Source organism: Phascolarctos cinereus, unplaced genomic scaffold, assembly GCF_003287225.1.
Source record: "Phascolarctos cinereus isolate Bilbo 61053 unplaced genomic scaffold, phaCin_HiC Scaffold_3;HRSCAF=262, whole genome shotgun sequence".
NCBI lineage: Eukaryota > Metazoa > Chordata > Mammalia > Diprotodontia > Phascolarctidae > Phascolarctos > Phascolarctos cinereus.
This window is the reverse complement of record NW_027555736.1, coordinates 72,691,552-72,717,525: the sequence shown is the minus strand read 5'-3', so window position 1 is coordinate 72,717,525 and position 25,974 is coordinate 72,691,552. Positions and strand designations below refer to the sequence as shown.

Here is a 25,974-nt window from a genome sequence, read left to right as displayed (position 1 = left end):
GGAAGAAATGAAGGTGGCAGCAATTCTCAGTGTGGAAATCCTCTCTACTGATGTTAATTAGCAAGCTGCTATAGATGAGAGTCTCTAAGAGTTACTGAATGAGTAACAGATTCACCCATGATCACATAGATATTAAATGCATGAGACAGAATTCAAACCTCAGGTCTCCCGACTTTGAAATGCAAAATTCTATCCCATACATAATGTTGCCTTGTAATAATGAGAACAACAATAATAGCTAATATTTATATAGCATGTACTATGTGCCAGTCACTGTGCTAAGCACTTTATAAGTATCATCTCATTCCATCAAGCCCAGGAGGAAGTGCTATTATGATCTCCATTTTACCGATGAGGAAACTGAAGTGAAGGGACTTCCCCAAAGTCACACAACTTTTTAAAACACGAAATAATGTTTTGAGTTTTGTATCCCTTGCCCTTCTTGATTTGGGGCATCCTTAGCTGCTCAATAAACCAATGTCTTCAGGGCCGTACATAACTCAAGGCTTAAAACTTCTCATCCTTGACTCGTATTTGGGTTATTTTTTATAAGTTCTTTACCTTGAACTTCCACACTGAAGTTCACCTGCCATTCTCCTACTTATCTGCAAAGCTCCCTAGAATCTTCTTTCCATCTCTCCTCACTGGCTGTGTATGTGATTATTTAGAAGAGCTCCGTGAAAGCTTGGAGATTTTACTGAGTATTCCTTCTTGCTTCCAATTTAGTTATTAAAATACGGATTCCATGCAGCAAATAAACATCAATGAACGACCATTTATTAAACCTTCGTACAATTGATGGATAGGCCTGAAAAATGAGCACCATGGTTTAGCAAGTACAGCCAACGACGTATTTCTTTGATTTGGAGCTATGTATGTTTATAAGGTATTTTTTCTCATCTATGGCAGTCATTAACATCAAATAAAGTGAAAAAAACCTGAACTTAGATCCAGATCTTAGAATCAGTGTACCACTGTGACAAATCTGGACCTAAATGAGATAACAAATAGAAAATGCTTTGCAATCTTAAAAGTTTATATTACATAAAGGCTAGCTATTATTGTTAAACCCAGCATTTTAAGGATATTTAATCATATTTAACTAAAATAAGATGAATAATAGAATATTTTACTGAGTGAAAAAGGTTTTGTACCATTAATAAAATTGAATAAAAATTATTTTTTAAAAAAATAGAGTATTAAGCACCTACTATGTAATAGGTACTGCACACATAAAGAGAAAAAAGGAAATAATCCCTGCTTAAGGAATTTATATTCTATCAGAGAAGATATCTTATCTACACAAACTTCTTTCCTTGTGAAAATATTCCCTGAAAAAAACTGATTTTAATTACTATCAGGGATATCCCTTCATTTTAGAGGCATGGTACTAACGTTAAGTATCCTACCTGGCCAGAGTTTTGAAGCCTTTCCACATTAATTTTATTTACAATGCTGCATGCATTTTGTTTTACATTTTTAGGAAACATTTATCAACAAGACTGGTCAAAAACACCCTCTTACCACGCTTATTAGCTTCCTGTCATGTGGTGTTTTCCATCAGAATGTGAGCTACTTGAGGGCAGGAACTGCATTTCTTTTTGTTTGTATTTTTGTCTCCAGCATCTGCACAGTGTCTGGCACATTCTAAGTGCTTAACTTCCTTCCTTCATCCTTCCTTCCTTCATCCTTCCTTCCTTCCTTCCTTCCTTCTTTCCTTCCTTCCTTCCTTCCTTCCTTCTTTCCTTCCTTCCTTCCTTCCTTCCTTCCTTCCTTCCTTCCTTCCTTCCTTCCTTCCTTCCTTCCTTCCTTCCTTCCTTCCTTCCCCTTGGCATATATGCTCAATAGGATGATGGCTAGGTTAAGGGAATGAATAATTTATTAGGTATTCTCATATAATTCCAAATTGATGACAGAACGGATGGATCAGTTGATTGCTCCACCAACAGTGTGTTACTATGCCTGTTTTCCCACAGCCCTTTCTACACTGTTTTTTTTTAATCTTTTATCATCTTTGCCAACTTGATCTGACAACATAAAATCTTAGGGTTTTTTTTCATTTTTCTTATTATTAATGATTTGAAGAATTTTCATGTGATTATTGAGAGTTGCCTTTCTTCTCTCTCTTTTTTTTTAGGGGAAGTATTTTTTTTCAATATAAATTTATTTATTTTTAGTTTTCAACATTCCCTTCCACAAGTTTTTGAGTTCCAAATTTTCACCCCATCTCCCCCTCCCCCCACCCCAAGATGGCATGCATTCTGAATATCCCTTCCCCTACTCTGTCTTCTATCTCTCTCCCCTTCTCTTATCCCCTTCCCCTTCTATTTTCCTGTAGGGCAGGATAGACTTCTGTACCCCATTTCCTATATTTATTTCCCAGTAGCATGTGAAAACATTTTTTTTAAACATATGTTTTTAAAACTTTAGGTTTCAAATTTTCTCTCTTCCTCCCTCCCCACCCACCCTCATTGAAAAGGCAGGCAACTCAATATAAGTTGTACATGTGCAGTTATGCAAAACATGTCCATAGTAGACATGTTGTGAAAAACTAACTCTATTTCCCTTAATCCTATCCTGCCCTCCCATTTATTCTATTCTTTCTTTTGATCCTGTCCCTCCTCAGAAGTATTTACTTCTGATTAACCCCTTTCCCAATCTGCCCTCCTCTCTATCATCCCCTGCTCTCTTGTCCCCTTTCCCCCCTATTTTCCTGTAGGGTAAGACAGATTTCCATACCCAATTGAATGTGTATGTTATTCCCTCCTTAAGCCAAATCCTATGAGAATAAGATTCACTCATTCCCTCTCACCTTCCCCTGTTTCCCCTTCCACTGTAAGAGACTTTTCTGTTTTTTTTTGTGAGATAATTTACCCCATTCTACCTCTCCCTTTCTTCTTCTCCAAATATAATCCTCTCTCATCCCTTAATTTTATTCTCCAGATATGACCCCTTAATCTTCAACTCACCCTGTGCCCTCTATCTATCTATCTACATATACATACATATAATTTTTTTCCTCCAACTACCCTGATACTGACAAAGGTCTCATGAGTTATAAATATCATCTTTCCATGCAGGAATGTAAACAGTTCAATCTTAATAAGTCTCTTATGATTTCTCTTTCCTGTTTACCTCTTCATGTTCCACTTGAGTCCTGTATTTGAAAGTCAAATTTTCTATTCAGCTCTGGTCTTTTCATCAGGAATGCTTGAAAGTCCTCTATTTCACTGAATGACCATTTTTTCCCCTGAAGGATTATACTCAGTTTTGCTGGGTAGGTGATTCTTGGTTGTAATCCTATCTCCTTTGCCCTCTGGAATATTATATTCCATGCCCTGGTCCTTTAATGTAGAAGCTGCTAAATCTTGTGTTATCCTGATTGTGTTCCCACAGTACTTGAACTGTTTCCTTCTGGCAGCTTGTAATATTTTCTCCTTGACCTGGGAACTCTGGAATTTGGTACAAATATTCCCTAGGAGTTTTCCTTTGGGGATCTCTTTCAGGAGGAGATCTGGGATTCTTTCATTTCTATTTTGCCCTCTGGTTCTAATATATCAGGGCAGTTTTCCTTGATAATTTCTTGAAAGATGATGTCTAGGCTCTTTTTTGATCATGGCTTTCAGATAGTCCAATAATTTTTAAATTCTCTCTCCTGGATCTATTTTCCAGGTCAGTTGTTTTTCCAATGAGATATTTCACATTGTTTTCTAATTTTTCATTCTTTTGGATTTGTTCTACTGTGTCGTGATTTCTCATAAAGTCACTATCTTCCAATTGCTCTATTCTAATTTTTAAGGAAGTATTTTCTTCAGTAAGCTTTTGGACTTCCTTTTCCATTGGCCAATTTTTCTTTTTAGGGCATTTTTCTCCTCATTGGCTTTTTGGACCTCTTTTGCCATTTGGGTTAGGCTATTTTTTAAGGTGTTATTTTCTTCGGTATTTTTTTGGGTCTCCTTTAGCGTCACTCTCAGTTTTTCCTCTACTTCTCTAACTTGCTTCTCAAAATCGTTTTTGAGCTCTTCCATGGCCTGGGACCAATTCATATTTTTCTTGGAGGCTTTGGATGTAGGGGCTTTGACTTTGTTGTCTTCTTCTGGTTGTATATTTTGATCTTCTTTTTCACCAAAGTAAGATAATATAGTCTGACTCTTTTTGCCCCGCTTGCTCATGATCCCGCCAATTACTTGAGTTTTAAACTCTTTGTTAAGGTAAGAATCTGCTTCCAATGTGGAGAATGTACTGTCCCAAGCTTCGGGGTTTGTACAGCTGTTTTCAGAGATACTTGTAGGGACCTGTAAATTTTCAGTTCTTCCAAGGTGGTATGATAAGGAGCAAGGTGTTTACTCCTTTCCTGGCCTGCGACTACAAGTATTCCTTTCTGTCCTGTGACTGTGAGGAGGGTCTTCTCTCCACAATTACTACAAGCTCCACCAAGTCAGCATTCCTCCTCACCCCAGCACCGCTGCCCAGAACTGTGGCCCAGATCCAAACATGGGCAAAGGAAGAGATTCCTGCCTCAGCACTGGCAAAGAGATCTCTGCAATCCCTCTCTGATCAGCCACTGGATTCCCCCTCAGTCTGTGGGCCGGAAGCTCAGGAAGCAGCTGCCCCCCTACAGGGCCATGCTCTTGGGGAATGGAGCTGAAACCCCGCCTTCCTTTCTCAGCACGGACAGAAACAGACTTTTCCCACTGACCTTCTAATTTGTCTTTGGCATTGGTGGATTGAGGAATCTGGAAACCTCCACAGCTGCCCGAGATTCAGTCCTCTGAGGCCTGCTCCAGGTTTGCTGCGGCCTGTGCACCCACGCTGCACTGCGCTGGGCTCCCAGCCTGGAGCGACACACCTTTCTGATCAATCATCCATGTTGTCTTGGGCTGGAAATTTGTTTCACTCTGTCTTTTTGTGGGTTCTGCTGCTTCAGAATTTGTTTAGAGCCATTTTTTATGAGTATTTGGAGGGGTTTGGAGGAGAGCTCAAGCAAGTCACTGCTTTCACTCTGCCATCTTGGCTCCCTCTTCTCTTTTTTTGTTTTGGGTTTTTTTTGGCTGGGCAATGGGTTTAAGTGACTTGCCCAGGGTCACACAGCTAGTAAGTGTCGAGTGTCTAAGGTCACATTTCAACTCAGGTACTCCTGATTCCAAGGCTGGTGCTCTATCCACTGTGCCACCTAGCTACCCCTTGCCTTTGTTCCCTTGAGAACTGCTCATACCCTTTTTCCACTTGTTTGCTGGGGAAAGTCTCCTTGTGTCTCTTCCCTCTACATTTTAGATCAAACATATATGATGCAAAGAATATTTTTAACTCAGAAATTTCTTTTTGTATTTTCGCTGCACTGATTTTGCTCACACAAAAAATTTAAAATTCCATATAATGGAAATTGTCTATTGTGATCTCCTCTATCCCTTGTGTAGCTATGAATTCCCTTCACAAATATCTGAAAGACAACACCTTCCGTTATTCTCTGGTTTATGTGTTAATATTGCTGACACTGTGGAAGTTTATTTTGGTATATGGTATAACATGCTCATCCCCATCTATTTCCTGTCTAACCATTTTCCAGTTTTCCTAACAATTCTTGTTTAATTTACCTAATAGCTCGTGATTTTTAATTTATCAAAGTTATTGTATATTTGGCTTGTTTGAAGCTTGCTTGTCTAGTATGCCCCACTATTTCTGTTTTTGTATAGGACTTATGGTTTCATTGGTATAGGGAAGTACTGGAACTCCCAGAGGCTGGCATCTGCCTTGCAATTTGTAGTCTTAGAAAGTTGCCTGGTCTTACTGAGCAGGTAAATGACTTACCCAGGGGCTAGTATGTGACAGGGGCAGAATTTGAAGGTAAGTTTTTCTTTCTCCAAGGTCAGCCACTATACCATTTTGAACTAGTTCCAAATAGTTACTACTTTGTAAATAGTTTAAAATTTTCTCAATCATTCCTACATTTTTATTATTTCATTTGAAATTCTTCATTTTTTTTGTTCCTCTAAGTAAATTGAGATGCTATTTTGTCTACTTCTATGAAGTAATCATCTGAAAGTTTCATGGGTACATTAAATCATAAATTTAATTTAGGCACTGTCATTTTTACTATATTGGCATTGCTCAACTATTAACAATGAATATATTCTTCATTATTTCAATTGTGGCACTTCTCTAAGGAATAATTTGCATTTATAAGTCCTGAGTTTTGGTCCTTGGATATTTTATATTTTTAAAATATTCATCCATTTCATTTATGTTTTCAGTATTGTTGGTATATAATTGTGTACAGCAATTTCTGATAATTTTCTCTATTTCTTCTCTGTTTGCTGTGAATTCTCCCTCCACATTTTGATTTTGGTACTATGATTTTCCATTATTCTCTTTTTAAAAACTAAATAGCAAATGGGTTGTACACTATATTGATCTTTAACAAAACCAAACCCCTCATTTTCACTGATTAGTGTAAAAGGTTTTTTTTAGTTTTGTTCTCAGTGTTTGTTTAACCCCTCTCTGATTTTCAGAATTTCTGTTTCTGGTTTGTTCGAGGATTGCTGACTTTGATTTTCTAGTTTCTGTAGCTGTTTGTTCAAGTTAGTAGCTCACTCTTTTGCAGACATACTTGTTCAGGGATATACACATTTGCCTGAGGACTGCTTTAGTTGTACCATACACGTTTTGAATAGTATTTCACTGTAATAATATTATTTAATGCATTTATTATTTTGTGATTAGCTCTTGACCCATTTATTCTTTAGGATGACAATATTTCATCTCTGTTCAAGTATGGATTCTTGAGTCACGTTTCCTTTATTGTTTACATTTTAATTATATTAAATTTTTGTTTTATTCCTGCCACTGCTAATACTTGCCCTCTGAGATTATCTTCCATTTGCACTAAATATGTCTTGTATGTAAAGGTATTTGCATGTTGTCTCTCTTATTAAAACATGAGCACTTTGAAGGGACACCAAATCTTTTTCTTTCTCTGTATCCTCAATACTTATCACAGTCCCTGGTACACATTAAGTACTTAACATGCCTGTAGACTAATTACATCTATAAAAATGTTTACTATTTCTCTGAATTCATGAGTTATTTATGTCCTTTGCACATGACCAATTTTTCTAAGAACACTTATGTGAAGCTACAAAACAGTTATTTCCCCAAAATAACCATTCAATAATTGCTGAAGATGCATCATATTCAGTTCAAATATTTTCTTCAAATCCTTAATTTCTGTCTTATTTCTCTTTCTGTTCAATTTGTCCAAGTCTGAAGAAATACATTAAAGAACTACTGTTTTACTATTTAGATCATCTTGTAAATAAGTTTGTTTTTCCTCGAATACTTAAAGTACCTTAAGTAGATGGTATGCCATTTGATACATTAATATTGCTACTGATTCATTATCTATGGTACTTTTAGTCATAACATAGCTTCCCTGCTAATTTCTTTTAATCATATTTGTTTGGTTGCTATCTTGTCTAAAATCATCATCACTATTTTCATTTTTTGTGATTCAGCTGAAGCACAATAAATTCTAATCTACCTTATTATCTTAACTGTCAATATATCTTTATATTTTAAGTATGTTTCTTTAACCAACAAATTACTTTCTATTCTGCCCCTTTGACAACCTCTTCTAATTTGTGGGTGAGTTTATCCCATTCTCATTCATGCTTATGAGCATTACATTTGTATTTCCCTTTATCAAATCCTGTTATAATGCTTCCCTATCCACTCCTCCACCATTTCCATAAGAAAAATAATCAAAATTTAAAAAGCTACTGAATTAAGCAACAGGAATCAACAATTATTTTCCTTATAGCAAATCACTCTGTTTTCTCTCCTTTCCTTCTTCTTCCAGCCCATACCCAAATCAATGAGTCTTGCACACTTTCTAATTGTATTCCTTTTTGTAACTACTCTCTGGGTCTATAGTCTGTTTTGCTTGAAGTGATCTTCCTAATTATTCTTTCTCTTTCAAATCCTTGTCTTCCTCCTTCTTGTGTCAGGCAAGTCCTCTCCTCACTTTACTGACTTTATATTAATATGTTTATTTTTAAAAATATACTTTGGCTCAGACAATAAAAAGGTTTATAATATCCTTATTCCCCTGAACTTCTTTTCCTTCAGTAATGTCCATACTACAAGAAATAATAAATTCTTCTCTTCTTTTCCCCTCTCTTTTTCTAAGGGTATTTTTTTCTATCTTCCTTCATTAACTTTTAGAGATGATGGACTATAACAAAAAGACAGTTGCCTCTTCTCCCTCTTTTAAAATATAAGCAATCCATTATTACTTAACCTTTTAGAAATGTGCAAACTTGATGATCTTTCTGAAGTTTCTTTTGCCTACCATGTTGGTCTACGCAGTCCTCAAAAAGTTTCTCTTAGTTGTAGTTTTCCAGCTGTTCTTTGGACTCAATAAATATTTCCCTTCTATCTATCCTTTACTTGAGCTAATCAATCTCCTTAGATCTCAGTGAATGAAAATTCCATTCATAGAAGGGGGTAGAGTGAGGTAGCATAGGTTAATTGTGGATCTGGGTCATAAAAGGAAAGCACAAGTAGAGCACTCAGATTAGATGGAGGTAGGGAACTGTGCTTAGGGTGATTGGGGCTGAGTGGGGATATGAAAGGGCCAGGAAGAAAATTTCCTAATTCTGTAAATCATCCCAAATCCCAAACCATTCCCTATCATTTATCACACGTATAGCCTCAGAGGACATCAATACCTCAACTGAGATTTCAGGATCTGAATATGCTAAAGTCATGCTTTTCCAATCTGATCCAGGCTGCCCAATCCATTTCTCCTCTTAGAGTATTTCCCCATTCTCTCCTTCTCCCTCTGAGAAGTGGAGAATGATGGGAGGAAGAGAAAGGGACAGAAATAAGAAAGTTCGAGAAGAGAAAATGTGTGTCAGCTAAGGGGAGGAAACTGAAGCACCAAGAGGTTAGGTACAGATTCTCACAGCTGTCTGCCACCAGAGAAAAGTGGGGAGAAAGGAGGAGGCATCTGTGGGACTCTGGTCCAGCTTCCTCCAAGTGCCTTGTCTTTGGATTCAGAGATTCCCCTATTCCAGAGAAGCTCAGAGTCCAAGAATCTCAAGGCCATGCTGTATTTCTTCGGCATCAGTATCAACAAAAAGCATTGCATTAAATTACAAAGCCATTCATGAGAATGCTGGCATGTTGTCAGTTCAGATGGCTATTACTCAAAATGAAATCATAATTAGCATTGATTCCGTAATAGGAATGAATCCCAGATTCTCCAGAAGAAGGTCTCACATAAAAAAAAGGTTAAATTACCAGAGGGAAAATATGATCCTGGCTGTTACAGATGGGCTGTATCCTGGTTAAAAGAGAAACAGTCAAGTTCACGTGTGGTTTTATTCCCATGCTCTGAATCAAGTCGCTGTAGGTGTAACAGCAGTAACAAAACAAACCCCCCAAAAGCAGCCGTAGTGATCTGCTTTGAAATCCCTGGCCAGCCATTTTCAGAGTCCCATAAAGTTAAGCAAACAAAAAAGTGAGCCTGAAAAATCTAGGCACTCACCCAAATGAGCAGTTTGCTCCCCAATGCATTACATTTCACGAGAAAAGATGGTGTAGTGGAAAGGCTTACCTCCCGACAGAAAAGTGATGGGCTCAAGATGCAGAATGAGATACACATTTCTGGACACAGCCATTATGGGGATTTGTTTTTTCTTGACTGTGTGTTTGTTACAAGGGCTTTGCTTTTATATTTATTCCCCTCTCCCCATGGGAGGAGGTGGGAGGAAGAAAAGATAAATGCTTGTTAATTGAAAAATATATATAATTTTATAAAAAAGATGAAAGAACTAGACTCGGGGCCAGAAGTTGGAATGTGGACTCTGTCATTCACCAGCTGTGTCAAGGCGCATGTCAGTCTCATTGTTGTTGCCTGTCAAATGGGAACAATCATACTTGCTGGCTAGTGGAAACTCCAGTGAGAAGATTCAAGTTTAAAAGTGATTGCAACCTCTTAGAGCCTCAGTTTTTTTTGCCGGTCAAATGGGAACAATCATAGTTCTACCTAGTAGGAAACTCAAGCAAGAAGATCCAAGCATAAAAGTGACTGTAACTCCACAAGGGTGGGTTGAGCTAAACAGGCTATTTGGATCCTAGGCCTGGGGAGTTCCTCTTAAAGAAGAGGCATCTGTTGTGTTTTCCTGATGCATGCCCAGGTGACAATCCGATAGGAAGGACCACCAACTTGTCCTCACTTTTCCACCTCAACCTTTTCAGAGCAGAGAAGACTACATCTTTACTCACCATTGCCCAGCTCCCAAGAAATGTTGTATTTTTTGCTGGCACTGTATTTAACCAGACCCAGAGCGCTCGAGCTGTTCCAGGAATTGTTAGGATTGCGTCGCAGTGCGTTCAAGGCGAAGATCAGGTGCAGCCCAGAGCAATCAGCGAAGTTATAGAGTTTGTCTAGAGACCTGGCTGGGAAGAAGCAAAGGAAGGCTTGTAATTCTCAAACAAAAATTCCATAAGAGAGGAAGAGGTCAAGGATTTCAAAGAAGGGAGTGGATTCAACTGAGAGGTAATTAGGTGGCACAATGGTTAGAGCTCTCAGCCTGAAAGGAAGACTTGAGTTCAAATCTGAATCCAGATACTTACTAGCTGTGTGACCTTGGTTCATGTCATTATCTGACTCAATTTCTTCAAATGCAAAATGGTAATAATAATAATAGCTATCTTCGAGGGTTGTTGTGAGGATCAAATGAGATAATATTTGTAAAGCACTCAGCACAGTGCCTGGCAAACAAATGATTATTTCCTTCCTTCCTTCCTTCCTTCCTTCCTTCCTTCCTTCCTTCCTTCCTTCCTTCCTTCCTTCCTTCCAACTAGCATTTATTAAAGGCTACCATAATATAGAGGAGCAATAGAGCATAGTGCCTAGAGAAATGGCCTCAGAACCAAGAAGACCTGGGTTCAAGTTATGCCTGTGACAGGCAATGAACATTTATTAAGCAACCATTATATACCAGGCTCTCTGCTAAGTTCTAGGGACACAAAGAAAAGCAAAAGGCACTCTCTGTTTTCAAGGAACTCACAGTTCAATAGAGGAAGACAACATGCAAATAATTACGTACAAACAGCTTTATATAGGATAAACTGGAAATAATCAACAGGGAATTCAACAGAATTAGAGGGGATTGGAAAAAACTTGTCTGTCTTGAGGAAACTCGTTTAACCTCTATCAGACTGTGAGTTGCAGAGAATGTGCTAGTCTGCATTACTAGAGGGAGTTTACTTATCTGGGAGTTCCTATATTAATGAAATCACAGGTCTAATCCCCATCCCTACCCCTATTGTAATACAAGTTTCTGCCTTCTTGAAGCTTGGCTAGTCTGAGTCATGGGTGTAAGGGGTGGAAAAAGTTGGAATTTGATAGTCATTGGTTGAGAGGTGTCCCAGTTTTGTGACACCCACCCCCATCCCAACAATGTGATACAAATATATACAACAATATATATACATATATAAACACAAATATATACAATATAATACTAACACATGACAAATGCATAAAAAAATGGAGAAGAAGGTATTTGGGAAATCAAAGGAAGCTAATAACAGTATCTCTCAAATAGATAGGAGCCCACAGCAAAGTGCTATATGTACAGTGACTTATTTGTGGTTCATAACACCTCTTTAAAACACTAGTGTGACTGTCTCCATTTGAATACTATTTTGCTTTTTCCAATGATGTGTAAATACAATTTTTAACATTCATTTTTTTTTACAAAATTTTGATTTCCAAATTTTCTCCCTCCTTCCTTTCCCTTCCATCTCCCTCAGCTAGTAAGCAATTCAATAGACTGTCTCTATTTTACAGAAAAGGAAATCAAGGCTTAGATTCGTTAAGTGACTTGTTCAAAGTCAAACTAAGTAGCAAGTGGCAGAGCCAGGATTTGACCCAGTCCCTCTGACTTCAAATGCAGAATTCTTTCCACTGTACTGCACTGAGAAAGAGAGTGCAATAATTATTTCTTATTTGTAAAAAAAAAAAGGCACTGTCGGACTGGAGTTGGGAAGTCTAGATTTACAAAAAGAGAACAAGAGAAAGTAAGTTCCTTGAGGGTAGGGGCTATTTCATTTATTTCTCCATATCCTTAGAACCTAGAATAACACTTCACATGCAGTAGGTGCTTAATAAATTTCTGGTGGTTTGACTCAAATACAATTGAATTCTGAGCCACAAAATGCTAAGTAAATGTGAAAAAAAAACTAGTTCACATTTATATGGAACTTTAAAATTAGCATTTTAAGGCAACTGGGGTTAAGTGACTTGCCCAGGGTCACACAGCTAGGGAGTGTTATGTGTCTGAGGCCTGATTTGAACTCAGGTCCTCCTGACTCCAGGGCCAGTCCTCTATCCACTGCACCACCTAGCTGCCTCTGAATTAGCATTTTTTTTTACAACAGTCCTTTAAGGTAGGGAGCAAAAGTATTTATTCCCTGTATTTATCTAGAAGTCTTGAAAAGCAGGACATGTGTTATGATCTAAAAAATAGATACTGAGAAAGAACAACCAGACAAGAGAAAGCAATGCCACAAAACTCCCAGACAGAGTCCCCAAGAGGAGACAGAGATCCAATGTCAAAAGGTACAGGGAGGTCAAAAAGGACGGGGACTGAAAAAGGGGTCAATGAATCTGGCAAGCAAGAGATCACTGGTAGGTTTGGTGAGAACACTTTCACTTGAGTGATGAAGTCCAAGTCATTTGGCCCAAGCAAATTACATTCCCGGGTAGTGTAAGAATAAGAATTTGTTGATCCCATTGCTCAGCCCCTGTTAGTGACCTTTAAAATACTCTGGTGAACAGGAGAGGTATCACTGAACTGGAAAAGAGGGGAGTCATTTTCTTGTCTATAGCCTGGTGGCCTTGGCTTCAACCACGGGCAAAGTTTTAGAACACATTATTAATAAGATGATGTAGGAATATTTAGAAAGGGAAATGGTAATCACTCTGAGCCAGCATGAGTTCATCAAGAATGGGCCATGCTACACTAGCTTTCATTTCTCTTCTATTTCCAATAGATAGATAGGCCTATTTATTGATAGAACAGGGTAATACCATATTGCCCTATGCCATCTATGGCATAGACGCTGTATTGCTTAATTCCAGTCAAGCATTTTACAAAGTCTCTCATGCTATCCTTGGCAACAAGACAGACAGACGTGGACAAGACATGGTACCATTACATAGATGCAATACTGGCTGAAATAACCAGTAGATGGCAATCAATGGATAATTGTCAAATAGGGGGAGGTCACTAGTGCCATGCCCCAGTGATCTTTCCTTAAGTTCTCTAAAGCATTTTTTAAAATCAAGGACTTACATTTAAGTAAAAGCCTGATGCTTAATGAATTCACGGATGACAAAAAGCTGGCGAGCATAGTGAATGTATTAGATCACAGACGGCAACCTGGCAACCTACAGCCTGCAAGCCAAATCTTCCCACTGCCTGTTTTTGTGTGGAGTAGAGCGCTAAGAATGGTTTTTACATTTGCAAATAAAGTTTTATTGTATTTTAAAATGTAAAAACCATTCTTAGCTTGTACAACAACAAGCAGCAGGCTTGAGTTTGCTGACCCCAGGGTTATATGACAATTGAGATAAGAAAAAGTTCTTACTAGTTGGGAATGCTGAGATGAATCTCATATGTTAAATTTAACAGAAATGGATATAAAGTCCTACACTTAAGTTCAAAAAAATCAACTCCAGGGGCTTCCAGGAGGTGCAGTGGATAGAACACTGACCCTGGAGTGAGGAGGATCTGAGTTCAAATTCGGCCTCAGACACAACACACTAGCTGTGGGACCCTGGGTAAGTCACTTAACCTCAATTGCTTCTTTTTGCGACCCCCCCGCCCGTCCAAAATTAATTCCATAAGTACAGAATGGCATGGCAGTGGCTTGATAACAGTTTGTGTCATACAAAGAAAACAACTAAGGGTCTTAGTGGACCCCAACTCAATATGGGTCAACAACGGCAACTAAAACAATTAAAATAAATCTTGGGCTAAATTACTAGCACCCAAAACAGTGTCAGTCCTACCTGACTTGGACCACATCTGGGGCTTTGTACTCAGGTCTAGGAGGGCACAGATAAGCTGGAGGTGGCTGGGATGGCAGAGGGATTCACAACCATGCCATATAAGGACTGGCTGACAGAACTGAGGATGTTTGCCTAAAGTGAAGAAGACTGGGGGCATGGGGACAAGAACTATCTTCAAGTATTTAAAGTATTTAGAAGAGGGATCAGATTTGTTTTGCTCGGTCTGAGAGGGCAGAACTAAAAGCAATATGTGAAATTTGCAGAGAGACAGACAGATTTTGGCTTGGTATAAGCAAAACACTCCCTAACAATGAGAGATATCCAAACGTGAAATGGGTAGCATTGGGAAGAAATGAGTTCCTGATCGTCAGAAGTCTTCGGGCAGAGGCCAGGTGATCACTTGGTGGGGATGTCGTAACTAACAGGCATTCTGCTTCAGGTGTGGGTTGGATGACGTGACTTTGAAGTTGCCTTTCAAGGCTGAGATTCTATGAGTCGATGAATGAATGAATGAATGAAGGAATTAACAAACAAAGAAATGAATGAATTCCTTTATAGTCTATTAGATGGGTCATCCCTGTCCTTAATTAAACAGAACTCTTCAGTGTAGCAGCCATAGACCAACAGGTGCAGCAAAGTAAGCAAATCTGTTCACTCTGTCCCCACACCTGGAACGTTCTCCCTCGTCTCCATCTCCTGGCTTTCCTGGCTTCCTTCAAGATTCGGCTCAAATCCCTTCTCCAAGAGGCCTTTTTCAGGCTTCCCCCACCTCCATTAGTATCTTCCCTCTGAGATTACCCCTCATTTTCCTTGTGTACTATGTAGATCTCATTTGTAAACAGTTGTTTGCATGATGTCTCCCCATTAGACTGTGAGGTCCTTGATAGCAAGGACTTTGTTGCCTTTCTTGTGTCTCCCATACTTAGCGCAGGGCCTGGCATAAAATAGGTGTTTAATAAATGCTTCTCATTGTTGTTGTTGTTGTTGATGATGATGATGATGGTGATGATGATAAGGAGGAATGAGGGGACAGGGAATGTGAGTTGCCACTACTAAAAGCCTGTAGATTTGGCAAGACAGATTGTGCCAGAGAAATGGTCTGATTCCTGGTATTCTGTGTATTTTTGTTGTTGTTCAGTCATTTTTCAGTCATTTCCAACTCTTCATGACCCTATCTGGGGTTTTCTTGACAAAGATGTTGGAGTGGCTTGCCATTTCCTTCTCCAGTTCATTTTACAGATGAGGAAACTGAGGCAAACAGGGTTAAGTGACTTGCCAAGGGTCACACTGCTAGTAATTGTCTGAGGCCAGATTTGAACTCAGGAAGATGAGTCTTCCTGCCTCCAGGCCTGGTGTACTATCCATTGTACTGCCTAGCTTCCCCATTCTGTGTATCTCAACTCCCAATCTGCTATTCACTGCTTAGCCTGAATCTTTATTTCTGAATCTTAGCTCCATGAATTTCATTACTCTGATGACCTTTTTGTACAAACTATATATTGCCATGTAAATAAATATTCAACGAGGAAAATAATTGGAATTCAAGGCAAACAATGAAATAGCTTTGGTGGCACAATATCTACTACATCTTGATTGCTTAGGAATTTAGTAAGCAGGAGGTACACACAGTTTATTCATTAGATCCAAACTCCTTCTGATTATAACATCCTCAGGAGAAGGGACTATGTCTGTACCACACACACACACACACACACACACACACACACACACACACACCCTTCATTCATTTGTTCATTCAGGGAGCATTTATTAAATAATTATGGGCAAGGCATTGGAATTCCATGACAAACAGCCTCTGCTTTCTCTGTCTTTTTATTCTTTCTTCTTTCCTTCCTTCCTTCCTCCCTCCCTCTTTCTGTCCCTCCATTCCTTCCTTCCTTCCTTTCTTCCTTCCTTTCTTCCTTCTTGCCTCCCTCCCTCTGTCCCTCCCTTCCTCCCTCCCTTCCTTCCTTCCTTCCTTCCTTCCTTCCTTCCCTCCTTTCCAGACTTGGTCTCCTTACTTCACTCAACTAAGAAGTTCAGTGGCCACCACAGGCTCAATCCCAATACCTATGGGCACAGAAGCTTTATTTAACCCGCCCCATTTTCTGACCTAGGATAGTTTACCCTTCCTTAGGCAGCCCAGTAGCCCTCTGCTCCCAGGGACTCATCATATTGGTACCAGACTTAGTGTGGACACTCAAACAGCTTAGCCTTACTGAAGCTCAGAACTTCCAGACTCAAGTGATCCTCCACATTCACCCTCTTCAGCATCAGGGACTATAAGCATGTGCCACCATGCCCAGCCAGGCTGCACCTTCAAGGAGCTACCCAGAGTCTGAAGGGACCTTAGAGACAAACTCATCTAACAACCTGCTTTTATGTATTAGGAGACTGAGGACCAGAGGGGAGTGGTGAAGTAATTTGTGCAAGGTCACATAATTTGTTGCTAAGAAAGCGGGACCAAGGGCTTACATCTTTATTTCCTAATTAGTTCTTTTTCTACTGGCTCCCTAAGATAGTGGAAGAGCATAGGCAGAAGGATCTTCTAAGGAAATAACTGAAAAGTGCATAGAAGACAAAGGGAGAATCATTCCCTAGTTTCTCCCAAAGAGTATGGCTTTGATCTCTCCCTCCTCTCACCCCCAGTCTTTTCCAGGGTAGCATAGTTAGGGCTAGGCAAGAAAGTAGTTTTGCTGTCCCTAAATGGCTAAAATTCCCCCCACAAATAAGGCAGGTCTATGATATCAGACTTTCTACTCATCTCACCAGAGGGTACCAATAGCTATGTCTTCTTCCCAATTGAGTAGACTTGGTATTTTTTTATGTGTTTCCAAATGAAAAATGTCCTGTAGACAAATGGAGTTAATGGAGGACAACACAGTGGGGGGCTCAGGGTTGGAGCTACAGGTTTGACAGTCATTCAAAAACAGATGATAAATTGGAATGGATGAGATCTATAAAGGAGACAGTGTAGCAAAACAAGAGCAGAAGATTTAGGACTGAATCTTAGAGGGGGCTCATTATTCCCAGCATTTTAGACTTGGAAGAAATCACATAGGTCCTTCATTTCAACCAGTTTCAGACTGAAAATCATCTCCAAAGAGTCATCAGCCTTTGCTAGAAGACGACAGCCTCCTAAGGAAGCTAATTAGACTTTTGGAAAAGCTCTAGTTGTCAGGATGACTTTGTTGTTATTATCATTATATCTAGCCTAAATCTGACTCTCACTGCTACTAGTTTTGACTTCTGATTCCAAGAAAAACATATCTAATCACCATTCCACACTGTAGCCCTTACATACTTGAACATTGTTGTCATGAATCCTTCAACTCTTCCATCTATGGCATGAGCTCAAGGCTTTTTCCATTCTGACAATTCTCTTCAAATCGATGTGTTTGCTAAAATGCTGGCTCTAGAAAGGAACACGATACTCCAGATATGGTTTGCCCAGGGCAGAGAATGGTGGATCTACTATCTCTCTCACTCTTAAATATAGCCTAAGATCAAAGTAGGTTTTAGGCCTTCCATACCATACTGTGAACTCAAATTAAATTTAAAATTCACAAAAACAAAGCAACAACCATAACAACAAACAACAGTTTTTTACATGACCCTTCATCTAGCTATTCTCTATCCTGAACTTGTGAGAGATTGATTTTTTGAACCCAAGTATAGAACTTTACATTTATCCCCTCTTAATTTCATACTAGATTTGGACTTTTGTTCTAGCCTGCCAAGACTTTTGGATTTGTTGTTGTTATTAGTAGAAAGAGGGTATGGTAAGGACAACATCCTGATCCCTATCCCCATGAAAGTTAGGATAATTTTTTCCTTGAAAAGTATTGAAATCATCCTCAAGATCTGATTGGCTTCCAAGGACTAAAGACTCAAGACTGTTTGCCTTTGAACAAAATAGGCATAAAATAGCTCCAGACTCTCTCTGTTGCTTGGCTATTAGAAAATGATGTGCAACTTTGGCAACTCAGTTGTATCAACTCAAGGTGACCTCAATGTTGAACATTCTTCTGCTATGGCTAAGTAAATCTGCTTTTGTTCACTGATGAATGGCTGATGAGTGTTTCATTTTGTTCCAATATCAACCATAAACTATTCGGGAACTAGCCTGAGTCATTCCCAGCCCAGAACAGGGAGACAGAAAGTAGTCATGGATGAGTTAGTGGTCAGAAAGAGCAGGAAAGCCATAAAAGTGAAGGTCGACAGTGACAAGTGCTACAGAGAGTTTAAGAAATCTTGGACTAAAAAAGGCCAATGGATTTGAGAAGTAGGGGAATGGTAACGTTAGAAAAGAACTGTAGGTGAGTGGTGAGAATCAGAATTTGAGATTAGGCTCAGCCCTCTCCTCTCCCTGCCAAGTCCCCAGACAACTGTGCATCCCTGGCCATCCTCTCCATCCTCCGGGACACTGGCTACAAGTTTCCTCACACCCTGACACACTAGGACTGGGGGAGGAGTGCCTATACTCCTTGCTCCTTACTGTCATTTCTAGACTCTCTTTGCCATAATACTTCAACAACCTCTCCTCTTTTGAAGTTCACGTTATCAAAAATTTCTAACCTTATTCAAATCATGGTGGCTAATGTTTATCACCCACAGGTTGTTTCTCCTCCTTTCCATAGTAGTATAGCACCTGGCTCACTGTTTTTCTCTTCTTCTCAAATCCTTCTCTCACACAAGGGGACTTTGACAACTACAATGATACTCCCTCAAACTTGGCAGCCTCTCAATTTTCTTCTCTTGTACACCGTCTGAGATTTTATGATACTCTTCTCTCCTGATTCTCTTCCCATCTGTCTGACCATTCCTTCTCAGTCTCCTTTGCTGGCTCATTGTCCATATCATGCCCCCTAACTCTGGGTGTTCCTCAAGGCTCTGTCCTGAACCCTTTTCTCTTTCAACACTCTTATCTGGGTTACTTCATTAACTCCTAAGGATTTAGTTATCATCTATATGTAGAAGACTCGCAGATTCACATATCCAGCCCCAACCTCTCCCCTGAGCTTTAGCTCTGCAATGCTTACCGGACGTTTCAAACAGGATGTCCAGGGATATCTTAACCAGGACCAAAATAGAACTTCACATCTTTCCTTTTACCAAACTTCCCTATTTCTTAAATAGGTTTATGGGAAAACAGAATTGGCAGTGAGTATAACTCACCCTCTGAAGGCTGTTCAAAGTCTGGCAAGAATGTGACTTAGGAAAAGTAACACGGAGTCTGGATGACAGGAATAGGATTTTAAAAACATTTTTAAAGGTTTTAAAATAACATCCCCTACTGTACTTAGATCCAAATACAGATTTAAGTGATTTTGAGGTCAGCTGCCTTTGAATATTTTATGAATACAGCACACACTTATTTATTAACTTGCGATATCTTTTTTACTGTCTATTAAGTTATATTATTTTTGGCTACCCACCCCTACCCAATTGGACTGTAAGCTACTTGAAGGCAGTCATCCTATCTTATATAGCACAGTACTTTACACACAATCATTGATTGAACTGTCAACCCAAGAAGTGTTTATTAAGTACTTACTATATGCAAGGTACTGTCCTAGACATTGAATATACAAAGAATAACAAAAAGTAACCTTTGCCTTTAAGAAGCTTACATTCTACCGTAGGTGGGGATGAGGGAGGACACATACCATTTACAGAGATACATACAAATAAGTAAATACAAAATAACTTCAGAAAGGAGAGTGCACTAACAATTAGGGTGATCAAAGGGAGTTTCTCTTCAGAAGTGGTACCTGAGGTAAGCCTAGAGGAAGCAAAAGATTTTGAAAGGCTGTTGTGAGGAAGAAATATATTATAGGCATGCAAGACAGTGCAGAGGTACGATGGTTTTACATGGAAAATGGAAAGTCAGATGTGATGGACAAGTAAGCCCATTTGGCTGCAAAATAATGTGCAGCTGTAATAACAGTAATATTAGTAATAAAACATGTATGTAACAACTAAGGGTTTATAACATGCTTTATGCATGTTATTTCATTTGATACACTTCACACATGAGGAAGTAGGCTAAGAAAGGCTAGGTGACTTGGCTAGGATCACATAGCTATTGAGTGTCTGAGCTGTGATTGGAACCTAAGCCTTCCTGAATCCAAGTTTAGTGTACTATTCATTAGACCATGCTGCCTCTTGCGCAAAGGGGGATATTACTGAAAAAATCCAGACAGGAAGGCTGAAGCCAGGCTAGGAGAGGCTTGTAAACACCAAGCTGAAGAGTGTGCAACGTATCCTAAAGTCGATGGCTGTTCATCCTTTGTCCTTGAAGAGGACAAATGATGTCATGAGTGTGATGATATCTTGACTTGCCACAGGGCAAGAACTGAGCAAAGCCTTCTGCCTCACTCTCTCCTTCAGAGTCATCTAAGTCAAAGGTCAAAATGACTGGAGGTGGCTCAAAATTCAGTGGGTGACCTTGGCTTTTCTAGGTTAAGGTCTTTCCCAGCTCTCAGCTTGTCTAAGGCTATGTCCTTTTCATAACTAAGGCCTAGGTAAGAATCAAGACAAAAGATGGCCCAATTTGGCAGAGCCAAGGAGACAGTCAGTGCCCTGAAGATTCATGAGCAGGTAAGTCACACAGTCAGATCTATTCCTTAGGAAAATGGTTTTGGCAGCCATGCAAAAGATGAAGCAGAGAGGGGAAGAGATTTGAAGCTGAGGGTCAAACTGGAAGGCTTCTGAAATCGCCTGAGCAAGAAATGTTCAATATAATGGCTATGTGAATTGAAAGAAAGGGAAGGTCTAAGAGATTTTAGTGAGGCAGAAATAATGAGGGTTGGCAACTAACTGGAGAAGGGAAGGAGCGATGAAGAGGGAAGATTCAGAAGCTTCCTGACGCTGTAAACCTGGATGACCTAAAGCAGAACAGTCCTCTCTAAAGAAATGTGGAATCAGGTACTCAATAAATATTCACTGACTGATTGCTATTTAATGGGGTGGGAACTCAAAGGATTATTAAATCAGTTGCAGTAAAAAGATAACAACTAAAAATTTAGGAAGCCTGAGTTCTAGTCCTTTCTTTGATGTCAAACGGATTGGTTAGACTTGAAAATGACCTCTGTTCTTGAATTTTTTAATCAAACACCTGCAGGTCAGTAGTAGTAGTAGTAGTAGTAGTAGTAGTAGTAGTAGTAGTAGTAGTAGTAGTAGTAGTAGCAGTAGTACTATACTACTAGTACTAGTCATAACAGTAACAATAATACCTATCCTCCTATCACCCAATGTCTTCATGCAGTTCAGATAAGACAATCTAATCCAACAAGCATTTATCAGCTCCCTACCATGTACTAGGTACACTGCGCTAGGGCTGGGGATATAAAAACAATACCAATCAGACAAAACAAGAAGTGTCTGCTGCTAACAAGCTTACGTTCTACTGGAAGCGGGAGAGTAGGCAATACGACATGTGCACAGATAAGTATAGACGTGACTATTTGAGAACACAGAGCACACTAACAACTAGGGGTATCAGGAAACACTTTCAGTAAAGGCGACATATCATCTGAGCCTTAAGGAAGCCAGGCCTTCCTACTGTTGTTGTTGTTATTCATTCCTCATTCTCAAAGAGGACCAATGACATCAGGAGGGGGATATCTTGACTTGCAAGTGAGTTGGATTTAAGTGAGGCAGGGCTGTGCAAAGTCACCAGCCTCACTCTCTCCTCCAGAGTCATCAGAGTCCAGTGGCAAGACACAGGCCAGGAAGACTGGATATGGCCCCAGAAGCAGTGGGAGACCTTGGCCCTTTTTTTTTTTCACCAGGGCTTCCTAGAGTCATAGGGAAAGAGGGAATGAATTCCAGGCATGGGCAAAGGGAGTACAGAGGCAGGAAATGGAACAATGAGTTCAGGAAGCAGCAAGCAAGACAGTCTGGCCTGAATATACAGTATATGAAGGAGAATAATGCACAATAAATCTAGAAAGGTAGACTGGTAGAAACCAATTGGGAAGAGTTTTAGACATCAAGTTGAGCAGTTTGTATTTAACCTAGAGACAATGGGGAGCCACTGAAGGCTACATTGGGAAGTGGTAAGTGACCTGGTCCAATTTGTGTTTTAGGAAAATTACTTTAACATCTGTGTGAATAATGTGTGTGAACCTGCTTTGAAAAGCACAGAGTGTCCTACAGAGGTAAAAGGTCATAAAGGAGGCTGAGAAGAGCTTAGAGAGATTGACTTCTCTGGCATTGGGTGGTACCACCCTCAAATCATCTCCAAGTCTTTCTGTCTCTTAAGCTTGGGGTGCACTCCCACAACATGGCTCATTTCAGCACCACAGGACAATATGTACGTTTCTGTCTTGTAGACTCTTAAGCCTTGTTCCAGAAAAAAAAAAGTTAGGGTTAAGGCTGCCATGGAAACAAGTTTGTTCAGTCCCAGCTAAAGATGTTTTCCAAAGAAGATAGCTCTTATGGTGTCATGAAAACACTATAACCAGTGACTTGGCATGGTTCCCATCCAGCCAGAAATAAATCTTCACATGCTCTAGCAGGGAGCACACTTCTTGACTCAGAACCACTTTTGGCTGGACATCCCCAGCTCTCTAGTGAGTTGAGAAGGGCGCAGGAATGAAGGAAAGAAAAGGGAGGGGGCAGAGTGATGGGGCATCTCTCCAAAGAATCTGGTGTAGAGAGAGGACCTGAAAACAGCTGAGACAATAGAAGCAGAGAGAAGGGGTGAAGAGGGAGGGTGTCCTCATTCCATGCTTACTGGCATTATATTAGTCACTTGGGTACTGAGTGCAATCAGACAGACATGGTCTTTGCTCTCATGGAATTTACATTTAAGATAGATAAATGCGTTGGACACAGACAGTGGAATATTAACATGGGTTGGAGGAACAAGACAGAAACACATGCAACAAGGCATGATGGTCACATACAAAAAGACACTTTCATATTGTCTGTTTTTGGGGGTGTTAAGTATCATAGTCTGCAAGCAGATTACTGTTGTTATTCAGTCACTTAGTCACATCTGACTCTCTGCGACCCCATGAAACATACTGTCCATGGGATTCTCTTGGCAAGGATACTGGAGTGGTTTGCCATTTCCTTCTCCAGTGGATTAAGACAAACAGAAGTTAAGTGACTTACCCAGGTCACACAGCTAGTAAAGTGTCTGAGGCTGGAGTTGAACTCAGTTCTTCCTGACTCCAGGCCCAGCGCTCTATCCACTGAGTCATCTAACTGCCCCCAAGCAGACTGCTACATATCCTAAATTCTGTAAAGTGAAGGGACAAAGTCCCAGTAATGATAAGGAGGGATCTTCCTCTAGAACTGAAGCTCACAATAACCCACCCCCCCAACCTTGCTAGGAAGGAGCCAAACACATTGACTTAGAGGTGGGCTTCTGGCTCATCCATTTTAAATGCCATTAGTGATAATGGGGAAACTGAAAAACTTGGCCTTATGTCAAAGTCTGTTGCTAGGATGAGAGCTGGTGACCTAATGAGCAATGAAAGTACAGATGATGCACCTCACATATTGAGAAAAAAGAGGAGTTAGAGAATAAAATGAAGGAGTCTGTCTAATGCTATCTGAAGAGACATTGTAATCGGATCCTTGCAGCCATTTTTCTCCTCTCCAACCCATTCTTGACACAGCTACCAAACACTTCTAAAGCATAGGTCCAACCATATTGTCCTGCTCTCCTCTTCATCCCACTGCCCCTGCCAATTACCTTTAAGATAAAAGTAAGAACTTTTCTGTTTGGCGTTTAAAGCCTTTTGAATATGGCTCCAGCATACTTTTCAAGGCTGATGACACACCACTTGCTGTGAAAGGCACAGTGGCACAGTGGATAGAACGCTGGTCCTGGATCAGGAAGAACTGAGTTCAAATTTGGTCTCAGACACTTACTAGCTGTGTGACCTTGGATAAGTCCCCTAACTCCTATCTCCTTCAGTTTCCTCACCTGTAAAATGAGTACAATTACAGCACCTATCTTGCAGGGCTGTTGTGAGGATCAAATGAGGCAACACTTGTAAAATGCTTAGCCCAGTGCATGGCACATAGTAGGTGCTTAATAAATGCTTGCTATCTCCCTTTATCTTCTTTCTCTTATACTCACTATGGGTTAGGCTAATTTTTTTTTTCCCTGAAAAAAAAAAGACAGAGCTATCTTAAAGCCTTGATTGTCTCATAGGAATAAGATTTAAGATGCAGCTTCCTGGTAGACTCTGGCACCTACTGACATGGCTTCCTGTTCAACCAAGAGTTCTTCAGTCTTGTCAAATATCCCAAAATCTATCCCAAGTCTGTATGAGTGACCACATACTGACCTTCTCACCAGATGTGTTTCTAAAGGGGGATCAAGTCTACTCAAGCTAGGTGCTGGAGTAGCCTTATTGAGTATCTTCTATGCCATGGTTATATAAGCCTCCTTTTGTGAAGTGTTGAATGATTTAAGAGTACCTCATTCTATTCCAACATTGAAAATGAACTAATAGAATGCTGGCCTCAATCAGGACAGCCCCTAACACTTCCCTCACGCATCTTATGCTTCCTATATGACATTCCATCTTCTACCTCTGGACCATGCCTGGAATGCTTTCCTTCCTCTTCCTTGTATTCCTGGCTTCCTTTAAGGTTCAGTTCAAGCATTCCTTCGAGTGCTTCACCCCCAATCAACGTACATTTATTGTTTATTTATCCTGTTTTTACTTATCTGAGAGCATGCAACATAAACTCAGTGGAATGTAAGCTCCTTGAGGACAGGGAATGTCTCACTTGTGTATTTGTAGCCCTACAGCCTACCAATGTGTTTGGTACAAAGTAGGTGTTTAATAAATGCTTGGTTGATTGAATGATTGTATCTAGAGGACCCAGACATTCTAGCTGCTAGTAAGATTCTATATTCTAGCTTACTATAGAATTTAACATCCTTGAGATCAAGGGCTGTTTTTCATTTTGGCTTTTCTGGAGCACCTACTACATTGCCTTGCACATAATAGGGACTTAATGGTTGGGTCAGATTGGATTTGGAAGCTAGCTCCCACAACCATGACCAGGATAATTTATCCCTACATTCAAATGGGAATAACAGATCCTAATTGAGGAGGAAGTCAGTTTATCCATGAGGTTTGAAGAGTTGATCCCTTCAACAACTGATCTTTTCCAGCCCTAAGCACCATACTGTAGTCCAGCTAGATGTAATAGTATTCAAGTATTAAAACTAAGTACGTTCCTGCCCCTATGCTTTTGCCCATGCTATTTCATTTACCTGAAACATCCTTCCTTCCCACCTCTGCTTGCTGGTTTCCTATCCAGCCTTTAATGCCCAACTCAAATGGCACCTCTAGCAAGAAATCTTCCAGGGGCTTCCCTGTTAGCCTAAAGCCTATCTCTAGCAAACCTCACAGAGCGATTCTGATGCAGCTATTCCCACTATGGAGCAAGGCTATGACTTCCAACACATGTCACAAGCCTAAAAAGCCCTTCTGTGAACTACTGAGTGTGCCATTCAGTTAGCAATGAATCATGTACTGTTTTGTGGCAGCCTTGCTATTGTCTTAATTGTCTGAAATTTAAGTCTCATATCATTATTTATGTCTGTCATCTGAGGATCAGCCTAATTAAAATCAGAAAGATTTATCACCAGAAGCCTGGTCACCAAGTGTTGAATCTCTTCAGCCACAGAAGCTCAGGATGACAGAATTTTAATTGGAAGGGAACTCAGTGACCATTTAGTCCAAACCGTATCTGAAAAAGGACTCCTCAGTCTAACATATGCAACAAATATTTGGTCAATAATCTATCCTCTGCTTGAAGACCTCCAGTGAGGGTCCTGGCAGCCCATTCTACTTTGGGGTAGCTCTCTCTCTATTTGTTGGGACATTTTTCCTAATATGAGTCTA

The 25,974-nt window shown here is 39.9% G+C and overlaps 1 protein-coding gene across 1 annotated transcript in view; it reads right to left on the bottom strand.

Annotated features, from left to right (window-relative positions):
• The window catches only part of HPSE2 (heparanase 2 (inactive)), a 730,238-nt gene that overhangs the window by 293,573 nt on the left and 410,691 nt on the right, over positions 1-25,974 (bottom strand). The window contains exon 4 of the mRNA XM_020996755.2: positions 10,288-10,461. Within this exon, the coding sequence (XP_020852414.1) occupies positions 10,288-10,461 (174 nt within the window). The remainder of the gene's footprint in view (positions 1-10,287; positions 10,462-25,974) is intronic.